This window comes from Erinaceus europaeus, chromosome 2 (assembly GCF_950295315.1).
Source record: "Erinaceus europaeus chromosome 2, mEriEur2.1, whole genome shotgun sequence".
Lineage (NCBI taxonomy): Eukaryota > Metazoa > Chordata > Mammalia > Eulipotyphla > Erinaceidae > Erinaceus > Erinaceus europaeus.
Genome location: NC_080163.1, coordinates 59,414,105 through 59,439,428, shown reverse-complemented (window position 1 = coordinate 59,439,428; position 25,324 = coordinate 59,414,105). Strand labels below are relative to the sequence as shown.

The 25,324-nt window shown below is 36.8% G+C and overlaps 1 protein-coding gene across 11 annotated transcripts in view; it reads left to right on the top strand.

The window, feature by feature from the left end:
- Positions 1 to 25,324, top strand: part of PSD3 (pleckstrin and Sec7 domain containing 3) — a 551,235-nt gene that overhangs the window by 486,623 nt on the left and 39,288 nt on the right. For all 11 annotated transcript variants that reach the window (XM_060181459.1, XM_060181466.1, XM_060181484.1 and 8 more), the window contains 2 exons: positions 4,352 to 4,422; positions 24,999 to 25,156. In XM_060181459.1, coding sequence (XP_060037442.1) covers positions 4,352 to 4,422; positions 24,999 to 25,156 — 229 coding nt within the window. The remainder of the gene's footprint in view (positions 1 to 4,351; positions 4,423 to 24,998; positions 25,157 to 25,324) is intronic.

Here is a 25,324-nt window from a genome sequence, read left to right as displayed (position 1 = left end):
TTGCAAATTATTCCAACAACAGTGTCCCAGAGTTGCTTTTTCACCACATCTTGACCAGCTCTTAAATTGTTTTCATTCTGTGATGTAGGCCATTCTCACTTCTATGAAGTGACATCTCACTGTGGTTTTAATTTGAATTTCTCCAATAATAAATTATTTTGGTCATCACTTTTAATATGTCTGTGAGCCACTTCTAGGTCTTTTTTTATTGAATCATTATTTCTATAATGTTGAAGTGTATGATTTTGTTATATAGTGCATATGATGAGAAAATACCTTCTCTCATTTTCTGGGTTGCCTTTTTTTTTTTTTTTTTTTTTTTTTGGTCCATTCAATCTGAAAAAGTTTCTAATGTGATATAGTCCCATTTGTAGATTCTTGTTTAGAGTCCATTGCCAGTTGGGGTCAAATCTGCAATACAGTCTTATATTAAAGTCCTCTAGTATATAATATGCATTTTCTTCTATCTTGAAACATTGAAGAATGTCATTGAGACTTTGACAGAGATTGCACTGAACTTATAAATTTCCCTAGGCAAAAATGGACATTTTAAAGTTATTTTTCTCACCCTTGAACACAGAATATCCTTCCATTTCCTTCTTTTATTTTATTTAGCAGTGTCTTAGAGTTTTTACTATAAAAATCTTTCACTTCCATTGTTAGGTTTACTCTAACATTTTTTATCTGGTTGATCAATTTGATTTCTTCCTTGACTTCTCTTCCCTCCAATAGTTGTATATAAGTACAACAGATTTATTTATATTGATTTTGTATCATGAAACTTTACTGGATTTATTGCTTCTAGTAGTTTTTTTTTTTGAGCTGAGAATGTTTTATTTGCATTTTTTTCTTTATAATTTTTTTCTTTTTCTTCTTTTATTCATAAAAAGGAAACATTGACAAAACCATAGGATAAGAGGGGTACAACTCCACACAATTCCCACCACCGTAACTCCATATCCCATTTCCTCCATTGATAGTTTTCCTAATCTTTCACCCTCTAGGAGTATGGACCCAAGGTCATTGTGGGATGCAGAAGGTGGAAGGTTTGGCTTCTGTAATTGCTTCCCCGCTGAACATCTTCATATACAGGAATTTTATTATACACATAAAATTAGGAACTCATACCTAGTAATATCTAGTAGTTTTTTATGGAATCTTTAGGGTTTTGTTTGTAATATATTTTGTTGTCCTTGGTCAATGATAAATTTAGAATCTTATGTCTTATTATAGATAAGTTTAGATCCTTGAATCTGGATGTTCTTTCTCTTTCTTGAATATGTATATTCTGATTTTTCCCTCAGATCTGGAAATTTTTCAATTATAACTAACTTGAATATGATCTCTTCCCTCTTCTCACTCTCATATCCTATAATTCCCATTACATTTACATTACTTTTCTCATGGAAAAATCTGATATTTCTCATAAGAGTTGCTTCATTTTCACTAAACCTTGTTTCTCTCTCTTCCTCCATTTGAGATACTTTGGCCATTTAATCCTCTAACCCTGGTATCTTCTTCTTTGCCTCATGAAGTGTGCTCCCTGAGCTTTCAAAGAAAGTATAAATTTTACTCTTTACACCCTATATCACTACTTGGATTTTTTCCTTCAAATATTTCATTTCCTTGGTGAAGAATCCCTTGATTTCTTATATCTCTATCCCCAGCCTCTAGTTTCTTTAAATATCCTTGCAATGAATCTTCTAAATTCTCTTCCTAGTAAAGTCCTTTAATTCTGGATTTTCTTGGATATTGATTGTATTGCCTCATTTTCTTTAGGGAACTCCATGTTCTCATGTGTGATACCTACTCCCTTTCTATGTTTGCATATTCAGCTTAGCTTCTGTTACTTATCTTCAGGTGGTGTTACGGCTGTAGTGATAGAAGTCTCACTATATTTGTATGGTGTGATAGGGAGTGGGAGGGGAAAGAGAAAAGATAACCCACAATGGTACCTAGTATTGCCCAAGGAACTTGGATAGGTGCACAACACAGGGGGGGATCTCTCACTGCATTTTCACTTTTACAGACCTTCCTTGCAGTTGTTGTGGCACAGTTCTTTTCTCCGCATGCTCTCAGAAACAGTCTGTTTCCCAGAGTGTCTGTATAGACAACCATTCTGTTCTTCCTGTGTGTACTCTAGCCCACATGGTTTCCCTCAAGTGCAAAGATGTATTTGGCTATACTTTCTTTCCTAGGCTCAGCTGCTAATTGTCAGATGGTTTGTTGTTGTTGTTGTTTGGCTATTTATTTATTTATTTATTTATTTTTGCCCTAAAGGTGACTCCTTGTAGACAGTTAAATTCCTTGACCCTCTTGGAAAGTTCCCTAGGGCCAAGATTTAAAATCCTATGCTCTCTCTAAAGTTTCCAAACAGTACCGCAAAGCTTGCTATGATGCCAGCTGACAAGCCTTTCACCCTGAAATATCTTCTCACTCCTCTCTACCAACCCCTGTTCACATGTTCTCTCACCATCAGAGAATGTATATCTTTCAGGCATACCCTGCAGTGCTTCCGTGAAATCCCTGTGGTACTTTGTTCTTTATATAGTTGTTCTAGAGGAACATATCCTGGTAGCCAATATTGCACCTTGACTCCACCTCTAGAAGGTTTTCCTTCTGTTTCTTTATCTTGGTGTATTTTGTGCCTCTGTCCACAATGAGGCCTCTTTCTCTCTTCAGGGCTATTGTGATCATCTGTTTACCGCTATTGCTTAATTTGGTTTTTCTCTGTCTCCAGCCCATATCCTGTATACTATAGCAAGTGAATTCTTTTTGATTGCAAATTTGTGAGTACCTTTTTACAAAAAGAGAAAAAAGAACCTGAATCTATAGTCATAAAATGACCTACAAATTCTATAACTCCCATTATTAAATGTCTGAAAATGATGGGAAAAGAAAACATTTTATACTCCTTTTAAGTGAATGAATGAACCTGTAACAATGAAACAGAAGTCCTGTGAGGGCTTGATTACAATATTTGTACAAATCTAAAGAGGTAAGCTAACCCTAGAACTGCTAAACCCTCAGGTCATCTCTGAATTAGGTAACCAAGGAATAGCAAAAATAAAATCACACAACTTCAAGCAGTGGAAGATAAAAAGGTGTATACTATGAAGGGTCAAGCAAGACACCTGTGAAATAAAGTGAGAAATTAAAAGTCTCACAGTGGAGACAAGGGAAAGACAATATGCAAAGAAGTAATCACTAAAAACTTTTGTAAATGATAGAACCAGAACCCTACAGCACACTAAATCAGATTAATGTAAAGAAACATACTTAGATATAACATTTGACTCAGTGTAGGCATCCTAACAATAAAAGGAAATCAAGAGATAATGAAATAGCTTCACCCCAATAAGTAATTATCAGCCTAGAATTTTTATGAGGAAAAGATATTTTATATAAAAACAGAAAAGCATTCACCAAATGATCCTCACTAAAGAAATTTCTAAGTATAGACTTCAAAAATAAATTTAAAATGACTTCCAAATCAGTCATGTAATGAATAAGACAAGCAGGTAAGTCTAAGCTTACAATGTTAATTTATAGAAAATTACTGATGTCAGTAAAAGGAATATAAAGACATCTAGAAGAATTATTTAAAGAACTTTTATAAGAATGCCTAACTCCCTATACTTTTCCAGGTTCTGTAATTCTAAAAATGAAAAGTGCCGTCTCTCAAGTAATTCTTAGGCTACCAAAAGAGACCATTAGACAGGAATGTCATGATAGCACAATGAAATCTGCAACAGACGTTCACACAGGTTGCCTTAAGAATAATAATGATTCAAATTATAATCTGGTTGTTATCCCTATTGGTGAAATGCCAAGAGGAATCTTTTCAGATTGAGGTTTTTTTCTCATTACTCCTAGAACATTTGACAAAGTCATAAAATCTCTGGTACATGAGCTTATCTGACTTTCTCTTGAATTAGTATGCATTCCAATGTATATAACTCTTATACTTTCCCAGTCACTATGTCGTCTTTACCACAGTAGGATAAATACTGTGAAATTATGCTACCTGGGTTCAGATTATTTTTTTTTCCTAGTTATGTGACTATGGTCAGGGTATTTCTGTATACTTTCATTTTGTAAAAAAGGCAAGAGTAGTTGTATGCATAGAACTTACAGAAGTATATTAAGAACTAAGTGAAATAATATATGGAAAGATTTTTCAGAATACTGCCTTTGTACATAGTGAGAATCTAGACAATTTTAGTTCTCGCTACTAGCTTGCATGGCTAATAAACAGGGACTTTGAAACATAACCACCCTGTTGTTCATTTAATATATCTTCCCATACTGCACCTTTCTATAAGTTAAACTTTTCTTTTTTGATTTCTAGCTCCAAGAGGAAAGCGAGGATGGAAAACTTTTTATGCTGTGCTGAAGGGAACAGTCCTTTACTTGCAAAAGGTAAAATAAATAGCCCATAATATTTTATAAAATGATAATTAAGCAAGTTATCAAAAATATTACAAAGTCACAGTCAAAAGATTATTTAGTTGATGTCTAAATTCTTTAGTGAAAACATATTTTTGCAAATTATATTATGTCATTTAATATATACTATGTATGTATATGTATTATGTGACTGTGTATGATTTTAGGGGGTGTGCGTGACTGCAAACTTTGAATATAAGTTGGTTAACTAGATTTCACATGCTCTGCAGATACAGAGTGGCAACACTTGTTTCAGTAACTATATTCTTCATTCATTTATTGATATTTTGAAGCATAACTTCAGTTCATTTTTTAAATCTTCTTTTAAATGCTGGCATGTCTAGAAGTACTTTAATTCAACTCCTGAAGCTTTGGTATTTAACAGTGCAAACATATTCCAAATTATCTAGGTATTTGTCCAGATCATCATCTTTCAGTCCCAGAATCTGGACATTTGTTTGGGAACATTAACTATATGACTTTAGAGTATATATAATTCCTGGAGCTTCCATCTCCCCAGTGTTTGCAGAAAAGATGAGAAAAGTAATAATTCAAATGAGAAATGTGATAATACATCTCAGGATTCAAGGATATTCAAGCACTTTCCTTTGCTGCACAGAAAGTACTTAGTTTAGGTCATCCCACTTGTCACTTTTTTCTTTTGCTATATGTATTTTTGGTGTTATGCCCAAGCAATTGTTGCTAATATTAATATCCAGAAGTTGTTTCTCTTATGTTTTCTTCCAGGAGTTTTACAAATTTCAGGTCTTACATTTAAGCTTTTAGTTTACTTTGAGTTTATTTTTGCCTAAGGTGTGAGATAAGGATGAAATTTCATTATTTCCACGTGAAAATTTACTTTTCCTAGCACTCTCCTCCTACCTTATGCTTTTGTTCACTAATCCTTTCTTAAATAAAAAAATAAATAAATAAAAAATTTAAAAAAATAAAAGATGTATCCTCTTTTGACCAGAGCAGTCTGCCTGCCACTCAAGGTCAAGACCAAGTCTTTAATTCCCAGTGAATCTGGCTTTATGCTAATGCCACACCATTTTGATTACTGTAGCTTTTTAGTATGTTTTGAAATTAGTAAGTGACAGGTCAATATTTTTGTACTTCTTTCTCAAGATCATTGTCGGTATCCAGGGTTTCCTATGAATATTTGCATGAATTTTAATTTTTCTGTAGAATACTACCTTTGGAATTTTGATAGGGATTACATTAACTCTGTAGATGGCTTTGGGTGGTATCGATATTTTAGAAATCCCAAGTCTTCGGATATATGAATATGGGGTATCTGCTTTAATTTCTTTTTGCAGTGTTCTGTATTTTTCATAAATATTTTGCACCCTTCATTGACTTCTTCTAGTTTATTATTTTTGATGTAAATATAAATGAAATAGCTTTCTTACTTTTCTTTTCATGTTATTTGTTGTTTTATTTAAATGTAACTGGGTTCTTCATATTCATTTTGTGTCTTACAACTTTCATGATTTTTTTTCTTAATTATCATAGCTCTGGTATGTGTGTGTAAGTGTGTGTGTGTGTGTGTGTGTGTGTGTGTGTGTGTGTGTAAGGTCATGACATCTGTGAACAGATAAAGCTTTGTGTCTTTCTTTACAGTTTGGATGTCTTTTATTCCTTTTTCTCTCTCTCTCTTTTTCTCTTTCTTTCTTTCTTTCTTTCTTTCTTTCTTTCTTTCTTTCTTTCTTTCTTTCTTCCTTTCTTTCTTTCCTTCCCCATAATCCTCACTTGGATTTCAGTCCTATGATGAACAGACGTGGTGAGAATGAACAACCTTATCTTATTTCTGATCTTAGAGGAAAAGCCTTCGGTTTTCACCATTATGATATGCTTATATTCTAGGCTAATGACTATAATGTTAGTTGCAGGCTTTTTATATATGTCTTAACTATGGTGAGGTGATTTCTTTTTTTTTCCCTCTAGTTTGCTGGATGTTATTATCAAGAAAAGGTGTTGAAATTTATTAAGTGACTTTTCTGTACATATATCTAAGCTCATGAAAGTTGTAAGCTTTATTCTGTTGATGCTGTGTGCCATGTTAATTCTTCATGGCTAAACCATCTGTACATACCAGAGATAACTACCTATGGTCGTGGTTTGTGATCTTTTTTAGTATGATGCTGTATTTGGTTAGCTAACAATTTTTGAGAATTTTTGCATACAGATTCATCATGGATATTGAAATCCAACGTTCTTTTCATGCAGTGTTTTCTTCCCCTCTGGTCTGACTATCAGGATAGTGTTAGTGAGTTAAGACATATTTCTTCCTCTTCAATTTGGGGAGAATTTTTTGAGAAATATCTGTGTTAGTTTTTCTTTAAAACTTTGGTAGAATTTACTGGTGAAGCCATATGGCCCTGGACTTTCTCTTTTGGAGAAGTTTTTGATTACTCATTGAATCTCTGTACTGGTTACAGGTCTGTTTTGATTTTCTATTTATTTATGATTCAGTCTTAACAGATTGTATTCTTCTAGGAATTTATCCATTTTTTTCTAGTTGCTCCAATTTGTTGGCATGTCATTTTTCAAAGTTATTTCTTATAGTTACTTATAATTATAATTCTTATAATTCTTTATATAAGATTTATTTATAAGGAAAGAAGAAAGAGCCAGAGCATCTCTCTGGCACATGTGATGCTCAGGCTCATACTTAGGACATGATGATTGAGAATTCAATGCTTTAACCACTGTACCTGGGTCTAAATTCTTATATTTTCTGTGACACCAATTGTGATATTCTTCTTTCATTTATGATTTTAATTCTTCTCTCTTTTTTTTCTTAGTGGTCTAGATCAAGGCTTGCTTATTGTATTATCTTAAAGTAATTCTAAATTTTTTACATGTTTAATATGTTTTCCTATTTATAATTTATTGTGCAACATCATGGCCTTGTCCATGTTTGATGCTATTACTGAACAGTTTTCCTGGGTCAAGACTCTCATCCTTTTATTTTAGAGAGAGACGGGGATGATAGTTTCTATATAGAAAGAGAGAGAGGGGCAGAGAAAAGACTAGAGATGACAGCACCGCTGCCCCAACCATGGACTCCTGTATAAAACTAGGGCTTATTTCAGGGCCTCATACATGATGAGGTACATGTTTTATTATGTGAATCATCTCCCACCCCCCTCCTTTATTTATTCTTTTAAGGACTAGCCAAATCAGCAGTGACGATATCCTTTCTTGTTTGTTTTTTTTTTCAAGATTAATTTTTATTATTTTTAAAAGCATTTTTATTCATTTATTATTGGCTAGAGAGATAGAAATTGAGACGGGTGGGGGAAATAGAAGGGAGAAAGACAGAGAGATACCTGCAGCCTTGATTCACCACTCGTGAAGCTTTCCCCCTACAGGAAGGGACCAGGGGCTTGAACCTGAGTCCTTGTGCATTGTACTATGTGCATTTAACCAGGTGCACCACCATCTGGCTCCCAAGATTCATTTTTCTATATTTAATGGAGTGTTAAAGAATCAGAGCACTGCTCCAGCACATACAGTTCTTGAATTGAACTCAGAACTTCACATTTACAAGCTCTTCATTTAACCTACTAAAGTTACACCCCCCCAGCCCCTCTCCTTTATTTTTTTAAATGTTTTTTTAAGTTTTTGTTTATATATTAACTCAAGGGAAGGAGAGAGAGAGAGAGAATAACCCTGGCATTACTCTGGCACATACAATGTTAGATATCAAACTTAGAACGTCATTTCTTTTTTAAATTTTGTGCTCTGGCTGGTTAATTTCAAATTACCTCTCTTAAGGCTTTCTGTTTCTGCCTTTTTACTATTTGTTTATATCTGCTGTTGTGGCATTTTAGTAAATTTTTCAGTTGTTACTATGTTTTTTTTTTATTTATAAAAAGGAAACACTGACAAAACCATAGGATAAGAGGGGTACAACTCCACACAATTCCCACCACCAGAACTTCTATATCCCATCCCCCTCCCCTGATAGTTTTCCTATTCTTTAACCCTTTGGGAGTATGAACCCAAGGTCATTGCGGGATGCAGAAGGTTGAAAGTCTGGCTTCTGTAATTTCTTCCCTGCTGAACATGAGTGTTGACAGATGGATCCATACTCCTAGCCTGCCTCTCTCTTTCCCTAGTGGGGCAGGGTTCTGGGAAATTGGAGCTCCAGGACACAATGGTGAGGTCATCTGTCCAGGGAAGTCTGGTTGGCATCATGCTATCATCTGGAACCTAGTGGCTAAAAAGAGAGTTAACATATAAAACCAAACAAGTTGTTGACTAATCATGAACCTAAAAGCTGGAGTAGTGCAGATGAAGAGTTGGTGGGTGGGGTCTCCATTCTGTAGATAGCTAGTAGCCATATTTTAGTTAAATTCCAACAGGCCTGTAGCTATACTAGGTTTTTTTTTTTTCCATGAGGCTGAAATCTGATATGCAGGTGGATCCTAGTTATTGTCTGGGGAGATGATGTCATGGCTGGAAAAAGGACCAGAAAGCTGGATTAGGGAAGAGAGTAACTCCCAAATATGGGAAAGATGTATAAATATTGTTGACTGTAAACCCCATTGATTTGATGTGATATGGGACCCATATTCAGCTTAGAAGCCTGTGTGACCTCTGCATCCCTGTAGAACTGAGCTCACATTCTGTGGTCATGAGTAGGAACATTCCAAGCTGCCCCAGTATCAGGACCCATCTTCCTCAGGTGTAGCATAGAATATGTTGTCCAGCCTCCCTTCGGAGGATGGAACATTCTCTACCACTGTTGGCCCAAGTTGAGGGCAAGGTCCTATGGGGGCCCACAAAGGGGTCTGTTTTGTTGTTCCTGATAAAGATGACCGGTAACAATGGAGAGAGTGATTTATTCAAGGTTTAGGCTCATCATTTCTGTTTGGGAATCTCAGGACTCCCCGACTAGGACCCCAGCTGATGTGGTAGCCTGATAGTAACTAAAGAGTCATAGTTAAAATATGCCAGCCTCTTGCCCTTATTCAGCTTCTGCAGTCCTTGCTTTGATAAAGATAGCTTGGGAGTAAGGGAAGTATAATAGGAAATAGGTGAGGAGGGTATCTAATTCTAAGTAGACACTATTTTATTATGATCTTCATACTGACTCACTGCAGACTATTGTGTACTTTTGCTTTCAGGTATGTATTTTGTCCTATTTTTATGGATACATGTGAACATATGCCCTATCCCATAGGACCTGGTCTATATCTAGATTTTGGGAATTTGTTAGGAAGTGAACTGCCTGGAATGGAATTAGAGACTACTATGAAAGGAATGGATCAGCAAGTCCCAACCTAATCAACACAACGAGTACCATTTGGTATGAATTGAGAGAAGCATGCAGCAAAGTGAGCCCCACCCTAGAGGTCCCAGGACTGGGGAATTATAGGCTCTATAGAGGAAGTGGGAGGTTCCTGATTAAGTTTAAGAAGGCAGTAGATAGTTATTGCTATAATCACATTATTTGGCAATTGGGTTAACTTTGAAAAATCCCTCTGTTAGGATTTGCTGTATCATACACAACATCACCATAATTTATGACCTTTGATATTATTTGTATTTAGCTATGCCACTGTTTGCTTCTGTTCTCCCTGGTCTAAGCTTTTTTTTCTTTTAATTGGTGTAGTTATTGTTGTTATTGATGTTGTCATTGTTGGATAGAACAGAGAGAAACAGAGAGAGGAGAGGATGACGGGGGTGGCGGGAAGAAAGATAGACACCTACAGGCCTGCTTCATCGCCTGTGAAGTGACCTCCTTGCAGGTGAGGAGATGGGGCTCAAACCAGGATCCTTATTCAGGCCTTGCGCTTTGCCTCACCTTCGCTTAACCTGCTGCGCTACCGCTCAACTCCCTGGTCTAAGCTTTTAAGAGAGTCAGCATATCAAAGACTTGGCCTATGGTTTATGCATTTAAAGTTTGAGACATTCAATCAATTTTTCCCCTCTCATATTAATTAAGTAGTGATTTATATGACTACAAATTAATACAAGTGTACATAAACAGCATTCCCACCACCAAAAGACTGTGTCCCATCCCACTTCCCCAACCCCCATTCCCTGCCCCATGAAGCTGAACATCCACCCTCACCCTCATCCCAGGTTTTTTACTTTGGTGCCCTACTCCAAATTCAGTTACTGTGCTCCTTAACTTCAACATTTCTAATTATGTTTTCTTTTTTGTGTTGTTTGTTTTCTCATCGTGGATATTGCCATTTTGTATCTTATCACTTTGTTGAGGTAATTAAAATGTTTACTTTTTTATTACCACCAAGGTTATCTCCGGGGCCCATTGCCTACACTATAAATTCACCTCTTCCAGTGGCTATTTTTTTTCACTTGATAAAAAGAAACAGAAATAGGAAGAGTGAAATAGAGAAGGAGAGAGAGAAACAGAGACACCTACAGCACTACTTTACTGTTTGTGAAGCTTCCCTCCTGCAGATGGGAACCAGGGACTTGAACCCAGGTCCCTGTACATGGTACTGTGTGCACTCAACTGGGTGCATCACACCTCCTTGCTCTAAGATCATTAAACATCTCTAAGATAGCTATCTTTAATTGTTTTTCAGGTAGTACATAGACCTCTCTAGTTTCTTGAGCTTCATCTTGTTCTTAAGATTGAACCATAGTTCTTTTTTTTTTTTTTTTCATTTTCTGGCAACTTTGTGTTGGGTTCTGTTTGTGTGAAGAGATAATCATCTATGTCATTCCCTCCAGGCCTTTATCATATTTGGGAAGCGCCTTGCAAATCTACTTGACTAGAGATTCTGTGGGGGCCACTGAAACTCCCCTTTATTAGAGAGAAAGGGGTTACTTCTCGACATGTGCTTTTAATTTCTCAGAGTGATTGCAGATTTCTTTACAAGAGCTTGTAAGCCTTGAATTCTTTGGCATCTGCCTGTGGCACAGCAAGTTCTTGGGTCTACATAAAACAACCACCCCATTCTCCCTTATTTTGAGTGACCTCTAGGCATCCAGAGTATGCCAGTTCCTCACCAATATCCCAAAGCAATCAACATCCCAAGATAAATACCATTGCCCCTTGGCAATCATCTGACAAGCCAGAATGCCAGATAGGTGCTCTCCTGTCTCATGAAAAGCCCAAGATAAATACCATTGCCCCTTGGCAATCATCTGACAAGCCAGAATGCCAGATAGGTGCTCTCCTCCTGTCTCATGAAAAGCCTTAGGTTTTTTGCCAAAGCATGCTGGCAACAGACAAACACCTACCCTAGGAAACCCATCTGTATTTCTCTACTCACAGCTCCCAGTGAAGCAAGACAGAAGCCCAAAGAGTCAGAACTTTGGAGGTTTGCCCCATTTTCTACTCCCCCCCCCCCTTCCCAGAAGTGAGCACCAAAGCCCAGGGCATTGTCTGACAGTGTCAGGAAACTCCCCTGCTCTGCTCCATCACTGATACTATGGTCTATTTACATAATCATTGTTTTGCCTGAGACCTGCCCTGCCTGCAGGGTATTAATTAATTCCACCGGTTAAAACCTTCACAACAGTTGCTATGGAAGCTTTCTACCTTCACGTCCTTTCCTTTTCTCCACCCCCTCTCCTAGCCATTTCCTTTTCCCACTTGCTACTTCCAGTTAAAGATATATATAAAGGCATTGTCTCTGATCAATAAAGGCACTGCATTGTGTTCCTGCTCAGCCACGAGTTCCTGGTTCCTCTCCCGCATCTGAGTAAGCAGCAGCCCAGGTTGGCTCTGGTTGAGTTCTCTCCAACCCAGTGAGCACGTGCCTGGGAAGAAACACCCTCACGCTAGCCCAGCATGACAGTGCTGATTTATACCAGTTTCAGGGACAGATGGACACAAAGTAGACTTGATTTTCTTACTCATATCAATATAGCTGTTTTTGTCTTGCTTATCTAGGGTGCCTGCAATTCCTGCATTGTGTTCTAGCATTATTCTAAAGGCATTTTGATCTGTATATTGTTATTATATTTGTGAAAGGATGGGCAAGGTATCTCACTTAGAGTATATATCCTAATTTTAAATAAATTAAGAGGAGCTGGGTGATGGCACACCTGGTTGAGCACACATATCTTAGAAATGCCCAAGGACCTGAGTTCCATCCCCAAATTCCACCTGCAAGGGAGAAAGCTTTTCAAGTGGTGAAGCAGTGATGCAGGTGTCTCTCTTTCTCTCTCTCCATCTCCTCTTACCCTCTCGATTCTGTCTCTATCCAATAAATAAAGATGATAAAGTTAAAAATGAGAAAGAAACAATGTACCCTGCTTTGTCATGTGCAGGACATAGATTTGAACTAGGTCCACACTGCACTGGAGGAAGCATTTGTGTTATGGTGTCTTCTCCCTTTTTTTCTGTCCAAAATAGCCCAGAATAGTGAAGCCCTCCTCAATAAGAACAACAAAATAAGTTACATTAAAAATAAATCAATGAACAGGTGAGAACTGAGACTTTGTACTTTGTATCTTGCTGACTTCACTCCTAAGAAGATTTTTAAATGTAATGGAACTGTGATAGTGTTTTGACATCTTTTTAGTCTATTTATTATTATAAACATTTCTAAATTAACATTCAGAAGTATGACTTTTGGTCAGTCTAGTATCTAGTAACTAAGAAATGGAAAGTCGGATGGTTTTCTGTTATCTTTTTTTTGTTGGGGTGTAGAAAAGCATTCATGTGGGACAACAAATAGACTAACCCAGTAGAACACACACATTACTATATACACAAAGTCCTGGGTTCAAGCCCTGAGTCACCATGTGGGAGAGCACCTGCTGGGTGAGGGGGAAGCTTCAAGAGCAGTTGAACAGTGCTGCCGTGCATCTTACTCTGTCTGTCTCTGTTTCATATCTATACCTAAGGAAAAGGAAAGAAAAAATGTGATTCTCAGCAGTGGTAGAGTCATGTTGACATGGAAGTCAAGGATAACCCTGGTGGCAAAAATGAATAAAAAAAATTCATTTGTAAATGTTCACATTTTCTAACCAATGGATTTACCAGAATTTAATCATTTTTCTATTTTAAGGCATTACTCTCTTTTCAATTTTCCATAGTTATCAATCACAGTAGATATATTCTATGTACACATATATATTTTTTGTTATTTGTTTATTTCCTTACCTTAAATTCCTGGTGGTGGCATGGCCTGTAAGGTAGGGACTCTGAAATTACTAAGACATAGTTCCATAGTACTTCTGAGAAAGATAAGACAATTTCCATCCCCGACAACAGCTTATAACAGTATCCATCTCACCACTGTGTTTATTGGTATTTGGATGTTTGAAGCCAAAGCTTCTCATTAACTGTAAGTTTCCATGCATGTGTTTTTTTTGTCAGGAGGAGTCCACCCCTTTATTTTAGCATCTTTAACACAAAATCTAATGGCAATCCTAGTATCACCAGCAACCCACCTTTGTACCACTAAGAGAATAAACCCTGGAATGGAGATGTAGATACTAAGGAAAAAAAAATTGTTTCTTTTTATTTTAAACATTTTAAAGATTATAACAAGACTACCCTGTACAATAAGATAGAAAGTGTCATTTTTTTCAAAAACCACTCTTCTTTATCAGTTCACTCATATCAATATATAAAAGGAGCACGACTATTCTTATTACATCCTATATCAATGTTAGTCATGTTACCATAATAGATTTATAAGGAACACAGATTTATAATACTTTTATTTTATTTACTTTAGGAAAGGGGGGTCTTTCTCCAGATGTCTAACTTGGGAAGACCTTTTTAATGCAAACCCTTTGTGATCTTACTTTGGAACACATTAGTAATAAATATAATAAATATAGAAGCATAAGGTGTTTTACTTTAGACCAGAGCTTTTTTGAAAAACAACCTTTACAGAGAAAGTTATGGCAGTAGCAAAGACCTAAAGATTGATTGCAAGGAAATGATTTGTGACAGCCTTCTAAAATGCACAAATTACTTTGAGTGACAAAGCAATGGAAGAAGTGGAGTCTCTTGTTGAGATTAGGAGGTTATCCATGTTCTTATGTGGTCAGTATCTTATATTGTCCTTATTTCCCTATGGAATCACATGGCTTCTAATTTATAAGTCAACTGTTTTGCCCTCTGCCAAAGCAGCATGTGGCTACATGCTAGGCTCACACTGGTCTTTTCATCTAGCTTTGTCTCTGCAGGAAGTAGCCCTTTGAAAATAAATTGCATATGTCACAGCTGTTTCCCCAGCATAAGTTCCATTCTCCTGGCTTACTTTTTTATTTTCTCTAAAACCTCTGTAAGAGGCATGGCTGTCCTTGGCAAAACCATTTCACTGAATACTTAACCATGGGATTTCCACCCACTTCAGACCAGAATGAGCTCAGGAAGAGAGAAAAACACTCCTTACATTCAATATTGCAGAGGTGATGCAGAGAGAGATGGTGTTTCCAGGTAACCAGTTTTTCCTCTCATTGCCCTTTACCTCAGATAAGTGAATTGGATTGTGTTTGGATCATCCACATTTAGAAGAGAAAGGACTATATATTGGTAAAGGAATGAGTTGGTAAACTATGAAATTTCAGCATTGGTTTGGGTTAGTGCTCCAAAAATAGATTGCATCTTCTATTTATGGTAACACTGCAATGAATCAAACGTGAATTTAGGAAAATTGGACAAAATTATTTTATAAACTGAAAAACAAGCCACAAAAGAAAGTATACATCTGCACACTTGTGTAAGAGTACAGAGAAACTACTCCATCAGTGTAGTGCAAATGATGTGAGAGAGATGACCCAGGAACCAAGATGTTGGTCGTAAGGTGGTTTGAATCTTTACTCATCTGAGCACCCCAGAGTTCGGCAGTAGCAAAGCGGGTTAAGCGCACTTGGTGCAAAGCACAAGGGCTGACGTAAGGATCCCAGTAGAAGTGCCCCCTGCTCTTCCAGGCCAGAAACCGGAAGTCCCAAGTCAGAAATGCAAGTGGCTTGACAATACCATACATTGTTAGGAAAGGGGCGGAGAAAGGTTAAAGGGGCTGGGAAAGGTAGGAATTTCCTTAGCAGCTGTTGCGAGGGACAACAGGTAGGATTAACTGGTAGTATTAATAATAACCTGCAGGCAGAGAGAGTCTTGAGGGTAGGAAAAGAATATATCAAATGAGCAGAATGAGTGGGGAAATAGGGAGGAGACCGTAAGTCATTTGTTTGACAAAGCAGAACATTGATATGTAGATAATAAGAGAGCGGGCCATTGTATCAAGGAATGCAGAGCTGGCTTAATGTTTTAAAAAATGCCCCTGGAGGCAGGAAAATGCAGGGTTTCTGGAGACAGGGAGTAACTGACAAGAAAAGCAAAAACCAAGGCCTATACCTCTCCCCAGCTCAACCTTAGCAAGAAAGAATCTGATGGGAGATTAGTTTCCTCAGTTGCCTATTTTTCAGTGGGAAAAGCCTCACCATGCTCATCCTGGTTCTCACAGTATTCCCAGCACATCAGGCTATTTCTTTGATTCAGTAAAACTTTAAGTACTGATGCAAAGTATCCCCTTAAAATGAGAGTAAGTCTAAAAAAGGGCAGCCATGTTTTGTAATTAATCTCTTTTCTTTTGTTAATGTTGTAATGAGCTTAAAAAGAGAAATCCTAAAAAGACAAATGCTTGAAATCTTGACAAAGTAATCAGAAACTTCATGCAAATCGTAGAGATCTCTTTATCTTTCTATGGAAGCTTTATCTCAGCAGGGTATGGTCTTATATGCATACATCTCCTATAGAGCCTATAAAACAAAAAGGAAACAAGTAAATTAAACATTTATCAAACAATTGAATAAATCAAAAGAAGAATGGAAAAATACTAACTGAATAGTCTGTGTTAATCATGCTTGTAAAGGTCAGAGAATGCCTCTCTGAGAAATTAGCAGACTGTGGGCAGACATCTGATGGGCACAGTGTTTACCAAGCAGATAAGATAATAAAAAGCCTTCCCAGAGAGGGGAGGGGGGAATAACACATCTGAGAGATTTTTGGCTTGCTCAAGCAAGGTTCAAAAAGCAAAAAACAACAGCAAGACAACTTTTTGTGTTTGCTTATTGGATCAAGGAAATGGAGAGCAAATTGAAGAAATTTGGGGAAATAGCTTCAAATAAAGTGATAATAAAAATTAACGAACATCACAGCATCATAAACTGCTCACTTTTAAGAAGCAATTTTCTTTCCAGAAAGAATTTCAAACTCCTGGGACTGAGTGGTGGTTCAACTCTTCAGTCCCCAGTTGCAGGGAGGATGGGGAGATAGAGGGAGAGAGGAAAAATAGACACCTGCAGACCTGCTTCACTGCTCATGAAGCACCCTCTTGCACCTGGAGAGCAAGGGCTCAAACCCAAGTTCTTTCACATGGTATATTATCTATGCTTAACTGTGTACACCATCACTTGGCCCCATGGTCACACTCTTCATTCAAACTCCTTCACTGGCTATACCTTTTAGAGCACATATGAAGTGCCTGCATTCTGATTCTGTCTTTTATTTTCTCCTCACTCTTATAAACTGCATGAACTATACCCCTCCTCTGTTTCTCCTTGTCTTATTAAATATATATGTATATATATATATATATATATATATATATATATATATAGAGAGAGAGAGAGAGAGAGAGAGAGAGAGAATGAAAGGAAGGATGGGGTAGAGAAGTTGAGTGCTTAAAAATAAAGTGTGACCATAGTTAGGAAGATAACAAAGAAGACAGAGAAGAGAGAAAAGAGAAGAGAGGAGCAGACCTTGAGGCATAGTAGAAGTGTTCTGTGAAAGAAGTTGGAAAGTGTTGAACAAATTCAGCAATAAAGAAATTGTTAGCAGAGTGGTGGACATGGAAACCAGAATGAGAGATGAGGATAGCACAAAAGAGTATGTACAAAGCCACTTTTAAGAAGCTTGCCTTGATAGAAATTGAAAGAATCATGTTATCTTACATAAGCCCAGAAAAGAATGATGAATATTATCTATCACATTTATAGGTAAAAATTTAAGAAACAAAGATAGGAAGGGAAAACCCAGTGAAACTTGGACTGAGTATGGTATATTGCAGTGAGTCTGGGAGGACTCTAGGGAAGTAGGCAAAGGAAAGGAGGTGCAGGGAGTTTTGAGGCCCTGATGCCTGGTAGTTGAAAAGGACCTACACTGAGATTGAGAGTGTTTTGTAGACACCTATCATGGGGAGATGAGAAATTACCAATTAATTACCAATGTGTCAGTAACAGTACTGTAAAGCATCAACCTCCAATAAACTGATTTGAGGGGGGAAGAAGAGACTTCACTGGTGATTTCAGTTTTGCTCTTCTATCAACACCTTTTTCCCACATCTCCTCCTTGTTCCTTTTGGAAATCATAGATCCCCAGAATCTTTTTCACAGCTACTGACTCTGTTCTTTCTTATTATTAATTTTTCTTTGGAGAAAAATAATTCCTTATTTTATTACAGCTTTGCCTATAGACACTTTCTGACATTATCCAGAGTCCTTATTTTGTTTATGCAGGTTACACACAGTCTTCCCCAAGACCACTTCCTTTTCTGGCTCTCTCAGTTAATGTTAGTCAACTTTGTCTCTAACTTTCAAGTAAAAAGTAAATCCAGAGAGTATTATGTTAGCAATGCCAGAATCTTTGATAAACTGTCATATTGGAAGCTATTTAAGAAATCAGCATGGTATCTACTCATGGTATGCTTGAACTCAATGGGTAGATGTGGAAAGCAAGCGATCTTAGGGGATAATGTGTACCCTGTTAATAGTAATTACTACTTAAGAACAGAAAGTATTGGTGGCAGATGTGTTTTCTATAATTTTAATATTGCAGTTCATGAATATGTTCTTTTAACATAGAAGTTGTTACAAATTGATAATAACAAAATCTTGTTGATCCTGATGATCCATCATTATTTTTATGTTATTGTTTATTAATTTATTTATTTTTAGTGAAAGCTACAGAAAGAAAGAGAGAATGAGAGGCCAGAGCACTACTCTGTTCTGGCTTATGATGGCACTTGGAGATTGAATCTCAGAGCCTCAGGCATGAAAGTCTTTTGCATGCCCCTTAGGCTGTCTCCCCCATCAGATCCATCCTTATTGACATATGTCATTGCTAGCTAAATGCTTAGATGAGTCTTTGCTATCATAGAGCTTCGAAAGTTCTCTATCAGTTTCTGCCATGTCTCTGGCCTTGCCAGTTTTTGTCTTACACTTGAAAAAGTTAATTTAAAATTAAATTAAGTTTTGTTTGTTTTCTGGTAAGCTTGATGGTGATGTTATTGTCACAGTTCTGGTATTAATAAAGCTGAATTAAGTTGTCCTTAAAATAACTTACTAGGTAATTTATGGTACAGTTAAAAGTTATGAAGACAAACAAGACACTCGCCTGGGTGCACAGCAGCACTGGAGGAAGTTTTGGTGTCTTTCTCTTTGTCTCTTTGCTTAAAAAAAAAAAGGCCAGCTGGTGCTGTGAAGCTCTGGTGATGACATAAAAAGGAGTAAATGATATGAGTAGGTGGTTAGTGTGTGATGATGAATCTCTGAATACCTTTTATCTCTGGAGTCTAGAAAATAGCCATTTAAATTTGAGTGTGTGTGTGTGTGTTTGTGTTATTTTATAACTGTCTTTAGAGGATGAATAATTTATTATCTGAATAAGTAGCTTATTGGTACTGTGAGGCATTTAATATGGAAGGGTGTTGCTTTGCCATGCATACAGCCCAGGTGGAAGCCCTTCATATTCCACATGGAAGCTCTCCCACTTTGGAACAGCTTTTGTGAATGGTGCTTAGCCTTCTCTCAGTCTCTCTTTCCTTCTCCCTCTCCCCCTCCCCCCATCTCTCTCTCTGTGCTTATGCCCAGGGTATTGACATTGCTCATGCATAAGACCCCAGGCCAAAAAAAAAAAAAAAAAAATCAATAAATGAAAATTGAATTTGCTGCCATAATATCCTGTCCATATCTGTCCTTTATATTAATTCTTTTTTCTTCACTCCTTGGATTCCTTGGAAAAATGATTTGTTCCAAATGTGTATACTTTTTGAAATCCAAATGGGAAGGGAGTATGCAAAGTACAAGTGGGCCAAAACAAAAGGAAGATTCTGAAGATTTTAGAAGTCCCAGACTGTGATTATGGCAGCCAGTCTGATCCTGGTGTGCTGAACATCAGAGTGTCAGGAACCAGCTGATGCCTAATGACTAAAAGCTTTCCTCTATGCCCAGGGCATTTTTATTGTCTTTTATGAGAGTGCTGTGCCTCTGCCCTTTCTCCCTTTGAAAAGGGCATGTGAGCCCTCTGTCATTCTCTAAACCAAAACAAAGTGCATAAAAGAAAAAAAAATTAGCTATATTTTGAAGACTAATATTATCTTGGAAGAATAATCATCATATCCACATTTTTATTACAGATAATTTAGTTGAGTGACACAGTCCAGCAGAGAAATGATAATCTATATAAGGGATATTTAGGATATAATTCTTAAGTACATGTATGCATACATTTACATATGTATATCTGTATATATTTAAGTCATTGCAGCTGGAAGAACACCAAGTCTCTGGAGGTTAAGACATGTATACTGTTTTTTTTTTTTTTAAGCACAGTGCCCAAACTGCTAATAAACAGAAGCTAGTTTATTCTTTTCCCCACAGGTGATGCAATGCTCTATGATTTCTTTCTAGTTATTTCAGTACAAAATAGTTTCCAATCAAAGCTTTCCTTGTGTGGTGCTCCCATCCCTGGTCAGGCCATCTTTGCCTGTCTTCTTTCAGTAGATGCTACATTCATGTAAAATTGTAGAGGGAACATAATAACGAGACACTAGCTTGGTTTCATGGGGTCTAAGCTAAATGGTGGAGAGGAGGGGTAAGTGATGGACAGACACCTTATCTTGGCCACAGGCAGTGACAAAGGATAGCTTTTATTTTAAATTTATAAAATAGAAAATATCAACAAAACCATAGGATAAGAGGGGTAAAATTCCATACATTTCCCACCACCAGAGTTCCATACCCCACCCCCTCCACTGGAAGCTTTCCTGTTCTTTATCTCTCTGGGAGAATAGACCCAGGATCATTATGGGGTGCAGAAGTTGGGAAGTCTGGCTTCTGTAATTGCTTCTCTGCTGAACATGGGCATTGGCAGGTCAATCCATACTCCCAGCCTGTCTGTCTTTCCCTAGTGGGGCACGGCTCTGGAGAGATGGGGTTCCAGGTTACATTGGTGAGGTCATCTGCCTAGGGAAGTCAGGTTGGCGTTATTGTAGTATCTGCAACTTTGTGTCTGAAAAAAACATTAAGATATAAAGAAGAACAAATTGTTTCATAATCTGGAACCTAAAGGCAAGAATACAGCAGATGAGGTTTGGGGTTTCCATTTTGTAAAAAGTTAGTAGGTCTATTTTAGGTATATTCCAAAGGACTCATAACTTTACTAATTTTTGTCTGAGTCTAACAGCTAACATGCCGGTGGACTAAAGGTATTATCTGGGGTGATGGTATCAGAGTTGGAAATAGGACTAGAAAGCTGAATCAGGGAAGATAGTAGCTCCTAAATCACTAACATTATTAGTGAAGTCTGGAAAATAAAGTCACCGACACCCTTCAGCTGAGTCATCACTAGAAAGAGAGAGACCAACTCTATGGTTCACTTGCCAGGTCTTTCCCTTTACTGCCCGAGGTTTTAGACTTAGCTATGAAAGCATTTCAAGCCTTTTAATTCATACTATAGAATTTTCAGAAAGGTCGTGACATATTTTTTTCTTTTTTTTTAATTTATTTCTTTATTGGGGAATGAATGTTTTACATTCAACAGTAAATACAATAGTTTGTACATGCATAACATTCCCCAGTTTCCCATTTAACAATACAACCCCCACTATGTCATTTATCATCCTTCATGGACCTGTATTCTCCCCACCCACTCACCCCAGAGTCTTTTACTTTGGTGCAATATGCCAATTTTTTCTATGCAAAAATAGTGTCATAACATTTCCAACAATCCAGTATGTCAGCAAGTCTTGCTTCTGTATATACTGGAAGTGAAGAGAGTTGAAATGGACAATGTTTCAGTGCTACTAAAAAAAGTCCTTCTACTGTGGGCCAATATGTCCACACTGTTGTAGTGTGAATGAACATAAAATGTAGTGTGTCATATACCTGTTAATTGAACAAGTTAATTAAGACATTATAAGTCCTTTAATTTATTCTCTCTTAATTCTCCTCAGTCTGAATTTTTCCTGACTATATAATTGCTTTCTTAACCCATTCACAACACCCCTCCAAATTAGATGAACTAATCTCTCACGTTCCTTCATTTTTAATATTCTGAAATTTTTCAGATCTTCAAAGATTTTCTTAGTTGAGTTATGGAGTAAAACATACCTCCCTTTGATTTGATGTTACTCTTTACTTCCAAACTTATATAAATGTAGCACTTTGTGTTCTCTGATAAAAAGAAAATGATTTTTAGAAATAAATCTAGCTATACTCAGAAAAAAAATTTTAAAGAGTCATAAAATCATGGACACCAATTTTAAAGCTTTTTTAAAATGAGGTATTATTGGAGAGTTTAAGACCTACTTTACATCAATAACTGACATTTAAAAAGTTAATAACCTGCATAACTTCAGGGAAGAAAGTACTCCTGGATCTGTCTGTATTCTACCCATGGCCATGAAGCCTATTTCAGCTTTGCTTTACATTGAATTTAGAGGACTGAGAACATAGTTTACATTACCAAATGCAAGACCCTGGTTTTGAACCCCAGCTCATCATGGGAGCACCAGGAACAGCACCAGGAGAGCTCCGTGGAAGGTGGAGCAGTATCTTTCCCTCTTCTTTCTGCTTCTTTCTTCCTTCCTTCCTTCCTTCCTTCCTTCCTTCCTTCCTTCCTTCCTTCCTTTCTTTCTTTTTTTTCTTTGCCTCCAGGATTATCATTGGGGTTTGGTGCCTGCACTACGAATCCACTGCTCCTAGAGGATATTTTTTCCCTTTTCTTGCTCTTGCTGTTTATCATTGTTGTTATTTTTATTGTTGTTATTGCTGTCGTTGTTGGATTGGACAGAGAAATCAAGAGAGGAGGGGAGACAGAGGGGGAGCGAAAGATAGACACCTGCAGACCTGCTTCACTGCCTGTGAAGTGACCCCCTGCAGTTGGGGAAAGCCAGGGGCTCGAACCGGGATCATAATGAGCAGGTCATCATGCTTTGCACCATGTGCGCTTAACCCACTGCGCTATGGCCTGGCCCCCCTCTCTTTCTTTCTAAATCAAAAGAATTTTTAAAAAATCATCTTGGTAAACTAATGATATCACTCATGCACAAAACCCTGAGTTCATTCCCCAGCATCGCATAAATTATATCATAATAAAAGTAATTTGCTTTATCAGTTTCACCTATTTAATGTGCCATAAAATAAATAATACTTTCAGATCTGGAATCTGAGAAGATTTTAATTGATGTTGTTTGATCAATTTTAGTTGAGATTTGGTTATTTTCCACATTGGCCTTAATATTCACCTAACAGTAAAAATTTTCAGTCAATACCAATTATTGGTGCATAAGCAGATGATTTTTTTGTGTTAGTGTGCTATAATTAACCTTCACAAGAGGTTTAACAGGGTTTTGGGGAACAACAAAATTTCTTCTCATGCAACAAATGAATTTAAAACAAATAGCATTGTAAAATCTCATTATTGGTGCTTATTAGAGTGAGAATGTTCTAATGAATCATAGTAGATAAAAAGATGTAAATCACAGTGAACACAGTGGAGAGTAACATGTTTTAGGCATCATTTTCACCTTTAATTTGTTTGAGAAAATGGATAGTAATTAGATGTCATGGAGCATTTTCTTACAGAAAACTTCTTGATTGAATTTGTCTCCACATTCAGTTTGCACAGCTAAGAGTGTTAGGTTTGAAATGGCTTGATGATGATCATTTATCTCTTCCTTTTATCTTCCCTTTCACCACTCACCACTTTCTTCAGTCTTCTGCTTTACGAAATCAAATATAAAGATGCCAGATAATCTCCAATAAAAAAGACCATTATTTCTTTCTATTCAATTGTCATCGCTAGTGTTTATAATCTACCCTGAGTTCTGCTCATTTGTTTTTATGAACTTGGAGTTTGGTCTTTTTTAGTAGGAATTTAAAATGAAAAACTTACTTTCTTTGTAATTTGTCCTTTTATTTCAAAAGTGATATTATCATAAACTAGAAAAGTAGACATTTATCACCAGGGAGGGTCTGTGTCCCTTACCACTTAGGAGGTGCTAGGGTTCTGGAGGAAAATCAAATGCTGTGGACTCTCTCACACAACAAAAGTTGATCTGGGAGCAGTAAAATTGTACATACACAAGGCCCTGACTCTGCAAAAAAAAGGAAACTTAGCAGACTTGAAGTCCCTAGTTTTCAACTACATCCTAATGTTTTGAGTCTGTTCTGGACTCAGGAAAGAGTTACTTGTGCTAAGCCCTGTGTTAGTGGTAGTCCCACCATCTCAGAAGTACACTATCTAACCGGGCATATTTGAATTTCCTGATTAATCCTAATACATTATTCCATCTAATTACCACTCTTTTTATTTCCTCTAGGAATGTGACATAGCCGAAAACAGTTCCCTCCTTTCTTGTTTTGTTTTTGTTGTTTCTAGCTATAAAAATCTTTTGACTTATATAACATGACTTGTTAGTTCTTTTTATGAATCATACCTCTCTAGAAAAACTGTTGTCAACAGAGGCTTAATAGATCTTTTTGTGAGCCCAATCTACATATTTATCTACTAATATTATACATTTGATAAATTTTTATTTCTTTTGGCACTGTGAGTTTTCAGAGTAGAAGCATTGGTTTCAATACTGTAATTGATAGTGATTGTTAAGGATCAGCAGATCTTATGTATTTCTGACTCAGTTTGAATGGAAGTCAATAGTGCTTTTGAATTCCTTGATTTATATAGGATGAAAGGGAGGGAGAGGGATGGGAGAGTGTAATTAACAGAAAATTAATATTGTGATTTTCCTCTTTTAACATTAAGAGCTGGAACACCTATTGCATTTTGTTTTCATTGTTCATTTTTTTTCCTTTGATAATGTACCTCAGAGTTAGAGCAAAGAACATGATGGCATGGTTTTTCCCATCAGTCTAATTCTTCTGATAAATATCTGGAAAATTTTGCATTTGTCCTGAAAACAAGTCATCCTGAATCTTACACCTAGTTTCATTTCAAATCATTCTACAGCATATGTGCCAAATATTTTCTTTGGCATCCCTTAGTCACTTACCTGATTAATTATAGAAAAGCTTTTTAAAAAACATCACCCCCTTGGATGTGTATTTTCTCACCCTGAGTATATTTTTCAAACAACAGTATGTGTTATATAGCATTAATGAAGTCACAAGGAATTGTTATTACTCACCATTCATTATCCTTTTGTCTGTGTGTGTGTGTGTGTGTGTGTGTGTGTGTGTGTGTGTACCTTCATAGATTTTCTAAATTTTTATTCTTTATTTTTTGAGTTTTAAAAAGAAAAGGTGAAATCCAAGAATGAGCTCATCTTTGTTTCCTTTGTTTCCACCCACAGGATGAATACAAGCCAGAAAAGGCCCTGTCTGAAGAGGATCTGAAAAACGCTGTGAGCGTGCACCATGCACTGGCGTCCAAGGCCACAGACTATGAGAAGAAACCGAATGTTCTTAAACTTAAAACCGCCGACTGGAGAGTCTTGCTTTTTCAAGCCCAGTATGTTTTATTGGTTTGTTAATTGACATTGTACCACTTAATACCAATAAACAGAATTGGGATGTGCAGGGGAAATTGTTTATGTTTTTGAATTTGCATCAACATCATTAATGAGCTAATTGCCTTAGAAAGCTAGGATAAGAAATAGAAATCTGGAGTTGGAGTTTT